The 13,247-nt window shown below is 41.7% G+C and overlaps 1 protein-coding gene across 3 annotated transcripts in view; it reads left to right on the forward strand.

Annotated features, from left to right (window-relative positions):
• The window catches only part of LOC126253139 (uncharacterized), a 199,733-nt gene that overhangs the window by 141,963 nt on the left and 44,523 nt on the right, over positions 1 to 13,247 (forward strand). For all 3 annotated transcript variants that reach the window (XR_007545907.1, XM_049954284.1, XM_049954283.1), the window contains exon 3: positions 11,086 to 11,134. Coding sequence is in view for 2 of the 3 variants with exons in the window: in XM_049954284.1 (XP_049810241.1) it covers positions 11,086 to 11,134 (49 nt within the window). In the remaining variant the exon portion in view is untranslated. The remainder of the gene's footprint in view (positions 1 to 11,085; positions 11,135 to 13,247) is intronic.

A 13,247-nucleotide genomic window follows, 5' to 3' on the forward strand; every position in this document is an offset into this window, starting at 1 on the left:
CACAGGCTTGTCGACGAATACAAGTAAGAAAGATAAGCAAGAAATAGACAAACTGCAGCCAGCAGTGGGCTTACCTTATGTGAAAAATTTCACTGACCCAACAGGCAGACACCTCCGCCGGGTTGGGTTGCAGCCTGTCTTCTATAGTGGTCGCAGGATCCAGGACGTGCTAGGCTCCCCTAAGGGCAAAAGTGGGTGCACTACACACTGCAGGTGTGTGCAAGGTGGAATGCGAATGTGGAGAGGCATACATCGGCGAGACTGGCACACCAATAGCAACGCGCATTCGGGAACACGAGCGCTATGTTCGTCTAGGGCAACAAAACAAATCTGCAGTGGCAGTACATCAGCAAGATTGCGGAAAAGAAATGAAATTCAGCGAAGCGTGCGTGTTGGCCAAACAGCCCAACGGAAGGCACTGTCAACACGAGGGCCGGCCCAATTGGCCGAGCGGTTCTAGGCGCTACAGTCTGGAACCGCGCGACCGCTACGGTCGCAGGTTCAAATCCTGCCTCGGGCATGGATGTGTGTTATGTCCTTAGGTTAGTTAGGTTTAAGTGGTTCTAAGTTCTAGGGGTCTGATGACATCAGCAGTTAGGTCCCTTAGTGCTCAGAGCCATTTGAACAATTTTGTCAACACGAGGCGCGAGCAATACCGGCGAGTAACTGCCGCCGCACGGCCGACGTCCAGCACTTGGTAAACAGGAGCCAAGTTCTCAAAAAATAAATAAATAAATAAATAAATAAAAATAAAAATAATTGTTCAAATTGCCCTGAGCACTATGGGACCTAACATCTGAGGTCATCAGCCTCCTAGAATTTAGAACACTTAAACCTAACTAACCAAGGACATCACACACAGCCATGCCCGTGGCAGGATTCGAACCTGCGACCGTAGCAGGCGCGCGGTTCCGGACTGAAGCGCCGAGAACCGCACGGCTACAGCGGCCGGCGCCAACTTCTCATTCGCCAGTGACCACCAATCATGGCACATAATACAAGAGCTAATAGACTACAGAGGTTACGCTCTAATTCCACAGCAGTAACCTATTAAAATAGAGTTCCCTCTCCGTCTTTTTTAAGTGACCAATGAAATGAACTATCGTTTTAAAATTATGACGTAATGGCATACGCAGTGCACAGTAATAACAAAATATAAAGGTCACTGCATAGCTAGAACGCACCGGTAGACACAGAAGAAGGACACTGCAACCGTGGCCGCGCGACCGCTACGGTCGCAGGTTCGAATCCTGCCTCGGGCATGGATGTGTGTGATGTCCTTAGGTTAGTTAGGTTTAAGTGGTTCTAAGTTCTAGGGGACTGGTGACCTCAGCAGTTAAGTCCCATAGTGCTCAGAGCCATTTGAACCATTTTGTCAACACGAGGCCCGAGCAGTAGTTTTATATGATACGATGCGGTATCATACCCAGAAAACGTTTATGTCGCAGTCTGTTTAAGACATGATACCTCAGTAGAGGTTAGCGAGTATTCTGTTACAGTAGCGTAAATATAGCCCTTTTTCCTTGATTTATTAGAGTTTCTGGATGAGAGAGAGTCCCATATACAATAAAAGCTCATGATAAGATCTGGTCTCAATCTATGAAGATACGACAATAGCAGCCTGCTACAAGAAGATTTTACACAACCTTCGGACACAAAGATAATCACATATGTGCTCGGGAGATACATCACTACCATTCAGCTTATAAATTACGGACCTTCTAGAAACAATTTCCATAAAAACTCTCTTAGCTGACGACATGGTCCATCACACATTTTTGAAGAAACATACAAGATTATAAAGACACTTAAAAAGATGCAAGGGGCAAAGATCAGTAAAGTTACAATAGAGCCGCGGAGCGAAAACATTGTCAGCACTCTTTGCATGCAGAGGGAGAGAGAGAGAGAGAGAGAGACCATTTATCAGAACCCAGCTAGAGATCTGTGGACTAAAAATCGAATAAAATATCTGGGAGTATAGTTAAATAAATGACGACGTTCATACCTCATGTTACTAGAAAGAAACGAAGTACTCGTAAAATAACAACAACACCATTAATGTGGACCGAAACTCGAGTGAAAATACTACCTATACACTGCTGTAGGGAAGCACGACATGGGGAGCGACTTCCGGAATGAACTTCTACAAACATTACGAAACAAAATTTTTCATGATGCTTAAGAGTCTCAAGGTGGACAATCATTACAGATAATCACACAGTATTAAATGAAAAATACTTGGAAGACAACATGAAAGAGAAAGCGAGACTATTCAACAAATTAGATTCCATGCGACAACCCACAAAGACAAGTACAATGGAATCACAGAGGTAGCATGAATTTGAAGTTCCTAGAATCGTAATTCCCAGCTACGCAGAAAATCAATAAATAACCCTGTTCGCGAAAGAAAACGCTATTGAATATTTTAATGTACATTCGTGTATCATGTTACACTGATCTGTGTTGATAATCAGTGGCAAACCTCTGTACCAGAGTTGATCGTTGTATGTTTTTGTGCCTCTCCTAACAATTTTCTATGTCAATTCCCAATACACAAATTCTTTCGCCGCAATTGGCCTCGTAAAGCTACCTATGTTATCTGTAAGGACCGTTACATTGTTAATAGTGGCGGTCCTATCACACAATCATGAGCTACGCCCGACGTTACTTCCACTGCTGAAGAAACCTGTCCATTAAGAACCAAGTACTACGTTGTGTTTGCTCTAAAGTCTTCATTCGAGTCGCTTACCTGTTAAGACGTTCCGTAAGAACGTGTTTTGTTTGGGAGAAGACGGTGGAGAACGGTACGGAAGGCTTTCTTGAAGATACGAAACATGTCAACCAGGATTACTCTATCTACTGCTTTCTCAATTTAAAAAACGAAAAGAGGAAGATACGTTCATTACGGTCTTTGCTCGCGGGAAACGTGTCGATTCCTACATTGGAGTCGTTGAGCCTCCAGAAAAGTCATCAAGTGGAAGTACAAAATATGTTCCATTATTTTACAATGAATTGACATCATTAAGAGAAGTCTTTAGTTATGCGCAACTCCCCTGCAACCTTACTTCTACAATGGAACAGCCTTTGCCTTCTTGCTGTAACGGGTAGCTCTTCATTGTTCTAAAAATTTATGAACAACCGTTGCTAGAAGAGGGACAAATTCCTCCGCATATTTAGTGGTCTTGCCTTACTGAGTGACTTGAGCTGATTTTTGGTTCTACACTTCTTTATTTCTAAACTTAGCGTGATCAGTGAATCGATTTCGGAAGACAGAAATCAGAATTTTAATATTCGTTTTACTATCTTGCGGTTTGATGCCAACATGATCGACGAGCATCTGAACTTAAATTCATTGAACGGGTCTCGCAGGACTGCCCTTGAATGATTTTTGATTGTGTCGTCTTCTATTAGTCAGGAAAGGTTCCGTTTCGTTTGTATCTGCCTTGCAGCTCTCGGTACTTTGGTCAATGTCTGTTCTTACGGAACCGTCCTGGCTCCTTCTTATCCCTCACCATATCCCACACGTTAAACGTGTCTAGCACATCTGCTGCAAAATGTCAGAATTTATGGCTGAAACCCTCCAGTCTCTCATTCCTACACCTGGTTGTGTGCTTCATACTGCTCAGGTACTTTATAACAATTTTTTGTCCCACTTGTTGTCCATAGATTAATTTCACGTTAAGTGCCAGTAACCAGTGATGCTGCAATAGTGGTCGCTGATTTCTCTGTCTGCGGTCGCTGAAACGAAAAGTTCGGGTATGTCTTGTTACCAGAAGTTCCACTAAGTTTCCACAGTGCTCCATTTATTTTTGTTTCGAAAAGTACAATTAGGACAATGTAGCAATATTTTTGTTCTTGCCTCCTGTTCAGACTCGTCTTCCAGTCTATACATGGCAGTATGAGGTCTCTGCCTACCACCGAGACACGGCCAGAAACTACGCACTATATTTTCCATTTAGATACGGTGAAAAGTCATAATACCAGGGATAAGTATATGGAACAATGAGGGATTCTGTAGCAAAAGATTTTCAATGTCGTCGTGTTCTGTGCCGAAACATTTTACGAAGTATGTTCTGGGTTGAACATCTGTAACAAGTTAGTGCTTTGCGTCGTATTCAGTGTCATACATCTCCACAGGAAGATCATTGCCCGCGAAACATTACTGCTTCTTGTCCCGATGGGCCGCACAGTTCTAACGTATCATAAATGTAGTTTTCTTGCCACTTCTTTTCTCACAAGAGAGTTAAATTATTCTCCTTCATTCCCAGTTAGTTAATAGTTATGTAAACCTGTTAGCTTCAGTGACTCACAAAATGGTCAGTTTTTATGCATTTATTCGATAGCTTTTCGCCGACAGTGCATTGTGGTTGGGAACGGCATAATGGCAGCAGGTCGACCGGTTCATAATGTTCAGACAGGGAATCGATTCGAGGGACTGGACTCGTAGAAAGTTGCGTGGGAAGACGTTGGCGTGGCACGCTTTGGTGCAGGCGGTAGTCGAAAGACTGACCCGTGACCCAGCGCTGGCCACGTTCACACGGGACAGTCTGTAATGCTTGGGCGCCACCTGCATTCTTCACAGCTTTTATGATACAGTCTAGCGTATAGTATACTGATAAAATCCGATTACATTAATGACTGCTGTCATGTCAAGACAGAAACGAAGTTATAAAGGCAACATACATTTTCCTTCGCCATTCGAAATGGACTACTGCATCAAGACCCTCCAGACTTTTCCACACATTATTCCCTAAAACTCTCTAACATCATACAGTCAGCTGCAGTTGGTTCGTCACCTTTGTTTTTCTTATCTCTTGCAATCCGTTCGGCTGTCTGCGCGATCTGTTGAACCATTTTCATTACAGTCTACAGTAAGTCTTCCTCTCCAGCTTGAAATTATGATCGCTTTTCTTGCTCTCTCTCATAGCAAATTCTACATTCGTCTCTTGATTTGCTTGCAGCACAAGTGTTTTTAATGGTTTTCACATTTAAAGTTCATATCTCACAACGATTAGCACAAACTGGTAATGCAGATTGTTATATTTCTGTTTCATGTGTATCGGAAACTTAGTTTCAGAAATTACGTTCTGTTTACTGTAAGCTATCCAGAAAAAAGGTTTATTCTTCTTGTTATTTCTTAAAAAGAAAAGAAAAACCGATTCAGTAACTTCGTTCCTCATTTTTCTTTTTGTGTGTTGGTTTTAGTTGTATTAGTATTGTAACTGGTTTTCAGGGCTACATTCTAATTTATTCTGTTCAGATATTCTTTTAGTGACTGAATATTGACAGTGTGGTCATAAAAACGAAGGTGATTGAGGCATGCGCCATTAACACGTATACCTTACTTTTAGTTTAAAGATTTGAAAATTTTGTCCTTGGGACTACTTTTCTGTCAATTCTGCGTTTCCCAATATCAAGGTTACATTTAGTGAAAGCTGTAACATTGACTTATGTATTCTTCAGTTTCATACAGTCGATGCCTTGTAAGCACAGGCGTACAAATGACTAATTGTGCCATCTTCACATCTGAAATCAGTTTCCTCGTTTTAATTCGAGGAGGTAGATTCTGGTGTTGCATCACGAAGGTTGTACGCATACATTTATTGTCAGAAATGTATATAATTGCGGTTTTTGGGACACACAGTCTGTTTGGTACAGTGCCATATTCCGAAAGCTTTTCTTGTATGTTAATGCATTTTTGTGACACTAACTTTATCGCCAAAAGGAAATTGCTGTCTTCGGAAATCGGTATATATCGAACATAATGTAAAGGGTGATATAAACATCATGTCCCATAGGACAAATACTGTGAAGCAGAACTCCATCGACAAATATTCAGAGGTGGTAATATGAACCAAAACAAGAGAAAGATTTTCTGTAAAGTACATAACCTTAAGAGCTCTGAGCACGTATTCGGTAGATGTGTTTCACAGTAACCAAGGTGAACAATTGCTCACAGCTCGTAAGGCAGCGTTTTGGAGTCCATGTTTATCAGATATTTTTTTCTTGTTTTGATCCATCTGCCAGTGGAGTCCTGGTTCTCTCTTTTTGTCCTATGGGACACGACTTTTGAATCCCCCCCCCCCCCCCCCTTACAGCGTGGATCAGCATGAGGGAAATTACGGATGAGACTCCGAATCGCCCGGCCAATGAACAGAAACTATGGAATCCGATAAAGGAAGCCCCCACTAGAGGAGGGAGAAAAGTGGAGCCCGCATTGTCGGAGGCTGTGTCAGACAGGGGCAGCTGATGACGATATGCTGGCGTGACTCAGCTCAATTTGCATTCCCCGCTAATCCCTCGCTTCCGGCCCCGCCTAATCCTGCTGAATGGGAGACCGTCTCTCCACCCCGATCCAGCCCTGTCGCGTCCACGTTCCAGTAACCTAGGTCACTGTTTCCGTCCGTGCAAGCGGCACACGACTGCTCTTGGTGTGACTGAGCTCGTGTTAAAACAAACGCCATGTCACGGACTGCGCGGCCCCTCCCGCCGGAGGTTCGAGTCCTCGTTCGGGCATGGGTGTGTGTGTTGTTCTTAGCGTAAGTTAGTTTAAGGTAGTTTAAGTAGTGTGTAAGTCTAAGGACCGATGACCTCAGCAGTTTGGTCCCTTAGGTATTTACACACATTTGAACAAGCTGTAAGACCGGTGGACGAAGCCTACTGTCTCTGTTTGAGCAGAACGGGTAATTGACTCTGTGAGTTTGGAAGGAGTCATCGCGACATTTGGCTTCATCGATTTCGTGAAATCACAGAATATCTAAATCAGAATGGTCGAACGGGAAGTTGAACCACTGTCCTCCAGTTTCTTATCACTCCGCTCTCTCGCTCTGTGTGATTTATGTTGAATGAGTTTTTCATATTAAGGCACAAGGTTTTAGAAAATTTGAATAAATGGTGGATGTTAGTGTTCCTTTATTATTCAGAATTCTATGTATTGCGTAGTCTACCTGCATTCTCTAATGCTGCTATCGTTCATCCTCTCGCTCTTTGCATGCGTTGCACAGATTACTCACCGCCTTCGCCCAAGCATTATAGCCAAGGACAGTGGGGAGACAGCCGTGTCCAAGTAAGTCTTCTAGAATTTCCACTGTGTATTGGAGCAAGACCCATAGTGGATTCTTCCAGGTTACATACACACTTTTTTACGCCGTAATTGGTCAAAAGTAACATTTCTTAAATACGTTGTGGCAACCAGCCACATTTGCAGTCTCTCACTTGCAGCTCGTCATTCGCAGTTAACCCCTCCTCTTTACTTCTAGAAGCAAGACAGTTGCACGGAACAGGATCTAGGATGCAGAAATATCATCGAAGAACTGACGGGTGTTCCACTTTAAAGTGGATTGCAATTTTAGTAGACTGAATTTTCGCAAGTTGATTAGTACAACTATTTGACTGACATGCAAACACATTGTTTTTTTGAAAGTATGAAATATCTGTTTTTGTTGTTGGACACGTGCTTTTGAGCGTCCCTGCTTTATTTGACCCGAGCGTTTTTTCATGTGTGTTTCAGCGACTGTTCTTCAGCGCTCGACTCACAAGAAGAAAAGAGCTATTATTCTCTCGTTCTCTTCTTGACAGATCATGATCCTCTGTATGAGACGGAGGATACCTCATTGTAAAAGACCGACTATTTCATTGATGTCATGTTGGCGAACCGTAGTGGAAAAGACACACAAGCAACAATGCTTTCTGCAGAGACAATATCGAATTTTTTAAGCATATTTATGTACTCGAGACATTGCTGTCGCGAAATGTGTCAGCCAGAGAGAACAACGCTTTGTCAGCTTTCATATTACTTTGCAGAATAACGCTAATTGCATATACAGGCATGATCCTTTTCTTCTGAAAACTCATTATTGGTCTACGTAACGGCCAGTGTACGTAATTCAAGACCGTCAGAGGAAATGCTGAGTCTCCTCGGCTGACAGACACTGATCTTGACGAATATACGAACTGTGTCAATAAGTTCTTCACTGGTCTATGAAGAAGAACGACCTGAACGCTAAACTTCGACCCACTTAAGGTAATAAAAGAATAGGGAACGTTCTTTTCTTCGATCACTTACCCAGTTCAAATCCTGGAGTACAACTGTAATACAGAATCGTTCACCACTGCTCTTTCTTTTATTACTGCTCTTAAAGGCAGCTTATAAACAGCCACATAACTGTCAGGAGCAGCTGTATATCAAAGTCTCAGGGCGTCTGTGGACAGGGTAAAAACATAACACAACGATTTCGATTAGAATTTGGGGTTTCACGACCCTCCCAGAAGTTCGAAGTACTTTAGTGTTCAGTAACTGACATGACACTTCCATCAACCGTGGACAGCAAGCAGCACAGTTTAACTGTTGTGATTGTCACGAATAGTCTGGAACGAGCGGTCGGTCCGGTTGGAAATACGTGCTCTCACTGTTCGGTTGCGATACTCACAATAATTGCCTTACAGAATGGTGCTCGCATAAATATTCAGGAAAAGTTAGAAAACGTGAATTGGTCTAGGTACCACCACAGTGAGGATATCTAGCATGCCGCGCTACCATGACCTGGCGCTCTCGTGAGTTTTTTGTGTAAGTAAAAGTGTCGAGTTACACCATGCTTCGAATTCGAACAAGTGTTCTTCGCAACAGGTCGATAACACAATCTTAGGCAGGACTGAGGCAATCAAGCCATAACAGTGCCTATTGTGCTTGAATCAATGTCTGGGTTGATGACTTTTACGGTAAAATCATTATCGTGACACCATCTATTATCCGGTTAAGAAGTTGCAGGGTGCAAGAAAATTTAAGAAACAACACAAAAAACTAAATTTACGTTTCTCCAGCGTTTGCGCAGTTGACCATTTTTGTCTTTCGTTATGTAGTCGTTTGTTTCAAAGCACTTGTCATTCCTTTTCAGCGGTACTATAAAGCCTTTTTTGGAGAACTGGGAAGTGGTTAAAGTGAGTTCTCCCTGTTCCATTCACGATGTCTCGGGGAAGGGCGTCATGGTACGTGACATCGGGTAAGTTGGGCTTCATTAGATATTTTTTCCTCGAGATAGATGGCGTATTTCTTCCAACATACACTTTCAAATCGTTTCTACGGCAACCCCATGAGGTCGTTTTCTATTAGCCCAACTTTATAATGATCCACAGAGTTGATGATTTTAGTGTTTGACATGCGTTCGCTTTTCTAGACGATATTGCTGTTTCCCAGTGTCCTTGCGATAACCCGAAGCTTGTGAAATTCTTTCCATCCAGGAATAAAACTATCATACTCGTATTACGTTTTGTATCCCCATGCACTGTTCCTCCTCGGTGTGAACTGTGAATCATTACTAGTGTAGATAATACCAGTTACGTTTGCACCTATCACTGAGTGTAGTGTTTATTTTTTAATCTTTGAGAAATGAATTCCAACCGTCAGCTGTTGTTTCCAAGTTTTCGTTTTTATTCGTTCTTTGACAGGTAGATTCTTAAAGGTATTTCTCTACATTACACTACACATTTTATGCCGTCTGTTTTTGCTACGTTTTGTCGGCCTTTTACTCGTAAACGGCGTCATCGACGCATGACAGTTCTGTTTTCTTTGTTGACATTCTGTCCGGTCATTTTTAGAATCTGCTGATTTCCAAGATCCTGTTTTGTTGGACTATCATTATTCCAATACTTTCGCTGTTGTTGTCCTTTCATAGTTACCTTCTTTTGTTTTCTTTTCTCTTAGGATGTCTACCAGACCAACACCTTGGAGAGAGAATACAATACGAATTCTCCTAGAGCGACATCGCCTTACCTATAAGCCCAGTTGGTGATTATATAGGCTTTTTGGTAACACGTCCAGAATAGCTTAGATCCATTACAACAGGCAGATGAGTTGTTGATGATATCAATATGTGTTGTAGTAGTAATTTTGTTTACATAGTGAGTTCTTTCGAACATTCCTGCGTCTGAGAGCAAAATGACAAGAGAAATGGGTAAGCAACAGTGTATAGCAAACTGAAAGATATTAATCAGCCAGGGTTTTTGGGATGTCCTGATGAGGGTTTTGTTTCCTTTAGACTCAATGGAGCATTTTGCATCATAACCGTTCCATTCATTTAGGCACGTGTATTTGATGAATTCGTAACATCAGCGTTAATCTGTTGAGGGAAGACGGCATTGGAGTGAAAGTATTAAAATATTCGAGAGCCACGAGTCTCCCACGTTCAGTTCCAAACTCAATAAATGTGCAGAGGTTTGTGTTGTGCATGGGAAGAAATGGTGTCTGGCACAGCAAACAACACTGATTACGTGCAAGATGTTTCATGCTTCTTGCAAATTTTTAGCAATGCAGAAATGGGACACACATTGCGTTACTCTGTTAACAAGAGAGGCGAGAGTGGTCATTAGAGCCCTCATACAGATGTGCGTACCAGAAACGAGGTTGTTTACCGCATACCACTCCTCGTTCTAATTTACTCAATAAGAAGCCAGCCATTTAAAAAAGCAGGAATTCAACAAGCGCTCGCTGTTTGCGATTTAATTTTCTCATTAATGATATTGTTAGTGACAATTAGTTATGGTCAGAAATTAGCGCTGGAATTCTCTTACTCTCGAAGAGACTTCTCTAGAAACCGAAGGGGGGGGGGGGGGGAATTAAACGACGATTACTAGACCTAATATATTAAAAGCAGAACAGATTGCATGTGTAAGTAGAACCAAAATATCGAAATGAAGGGTCATAATAATCGTCGATGCGTTTAGAAAATTATGAAAATTGACAATTTTAGTTTTGATAAAGATTATTGCTCGTGTTTCTGTTGGACATCCGCAGATTGTTCCGTGGGCCAGTGTTGCGAAAGTCGAAAGTCGTATAATACAGACAAAACTGTCAATTAAAACTGGACGAGATATTGCTGCAAATTTTGCGCAAGGTCTCAGAGCAGAATATGGAAAATTCTTGTATGTATTCTATTGCATATTAGTAAGCTATTCCTCAAATTTTCATTATGTTTGTAGTGAGGAACTACTCTTAGAGTCTATGTATTCATTATATCGTATATTCTTTCGCCTGTGTTACTGCGTGTACCCTCTTTTACAGATATATATGTATTGCTCTTTTCATTTCAGGATTCAGTGTCGATGACTCCATCCATCTGAGTGTCGCATATTTTGCAAGGTATGTACGAAATACGCTATTATCCAAATAGATGTAATGGAATAAGGACTTCATTGTCAAACAATTGTACCGTGCCGAATGTGCTGTTATAGACATTCGTTGCACACTTACGTGTATGTGTGCGTGCGTGCGTGCGTGCGTGTGTGTGTGTGTGTGTGTGTGTGTGTGTGTGTGTGTTTTAATAGCAGTGTGCGAAATATTTTCAAATACATCTAATTTAGACATGTAATAAAAAAATAGGAGTGCGGGTTAGCTACTACAAACAGCATAGTGAACGCATTATTGTGGCCAAGATAGACACAAAGCCCATGCCTACTACAGTAGTACAAGTTTATATGCCAACTAGCTCTGCAGATGATGAAGAAATTGATGAAATGTATGACGAGATAAAAGAAATTATTCAGGTAGTGAAGGGAGACGAAAATTTAATAGTCATGGGTGACTGGAATTCGTCAGTAGGAAAAGGGAGAGAAGGAAACATAGTAGGTGAATATGGATTGGGGGGAAGAAATGAAAGAGGAAGCCGCCTTGTAGAATTTTGCACGGAGCATAACTTAATCATAGCTAACACTTGGTTCAAGAATCATAAACGAAGGTTGTATACCTGGAAGAATCCTGGAGATACTAAAAGGTATCAGATAGATTATATAATGGTAAGACAGAGATTTAGGAACCAGGTTTTAAATTGTAAGACATTTCCAGGGGCAGATGTGGATTCTGACCACAATCTATTGGTTATGAACTGCAGATTGAAACTGAAGAAACTGCAAAAAGGTGGGAATTTAAGGAGATGGGACCTGGATAAACTGAAAGAACCAGAGGTTGTAGAGAGTTTCAGGGAGAGCATAAGGGAACAATTGACAGGAATGGGGGAAAGAAATACTGTAGAAGAAGAATGGGTAGCTCTGAGGGATGAAGTAGTGAAGGCAGCAGAGGATCAAGTAGGTAAAAAGACGAGGGCTAATAGAAATCCTTGGGTAACAGAAGAAATATTGAATTTAATTGATGAAAGGAGAAAATATAAAAATGCAGTAAATGAAGCAGGCAAAAAGGAATACAAACGTCTCAAAAATGAGATCGACAGGAAGTGCAAAATGGCTAAGCAGGGATGGCTAGAGGACAAATGTAAGGATGTAGAGGCTTGTCTCACTAGGGGTAAGATAGATACTGCCTACAGGAAAATTAAAGAGACCTTTGGAGAGAAGAGAACCACCTGTATGAATATCAAGAGCTCAGATGGCAACCCAGTTCTAAGCAAAGAAGGGAAAGCAGAAAGGTGGAAGGAGTATATAGAGGGTTTATACAAGGGCGATGTACTTGAGGACAGTGTTATGGAAATGGAAGAGGATGTAGATGAAGATGAAATGGGAGATAAGATACTGCGTGAAGAGTTTGACAGAGCACTGAAAGACCTGAGTCGAAACAAGGCCCCGGGAGTAGACAACATTCCATTAGAACTACTGATGGCCTTGGGAGAGCCAGTCATGACAAAACTCTACCATCTGGTGAGCAAGATGTATGAGAAAGGCGAAATACCCACAGACTTCAAGAAGAATATAATAATTCCAATCCCAAAGAAAGCAGGTGTTGACAGATGTGAAAATTACCGAACTATCAGTTTAATAAGTCACAGCTGCAAAATACTAACACGAATTCTTTACAGACGAATGGAAAAACTGGTAGAAGCGGACCTCGGGGAAGATCAGTTTGGATTCCGTAGAAATGTTGGAACACGTGAGGCAATACTAGCCTTACGACTTATCTTAGAAGAAAGATTAAGAAAAGGCAAAACTACGTTTCTAGCATTTGTAGACTTAGAGAAAGCTTTTGACAACGTTAACTGGAATACCCTCTTTCAAATTCTGAAGGTGGCAGGGGTAAAATACAAGGAGCGAAAGACTATTTACAATTTGTACAGAAACCAGATGTCAGTTATAAGAGTCGAGGGGCATGAAAGGGAAGCAGTGGTTGGGAAAGGAGTGAGACAGGGTTGTAGCCTCTCCCCGATGTTATTCAATCTGTATATTGAGCAAGCAGTAAAGGAAACAAAAGAAAAATTCGGAGTAGGTATTAAAATTCATGGAGAAGAAGTAAAAACTTAGAGGTTCGCCGA

The sequence above is a fragment of the Schistocerca nitens genome, chromosome 4 (genome assembly GCF_023898315.1).
Source record: "Schistocerca nitens isolate TAMUIC-IGC-003100 chromosome 4, iqSchNite1.1, whole genome shotgun sequence".
Taxonomy (NCBI): Eukaryota; Metazoa; Arthropoda; class Insecta; order Orthoptera; family Acrididae; genus Schistocerca; species Schistocerca nitens.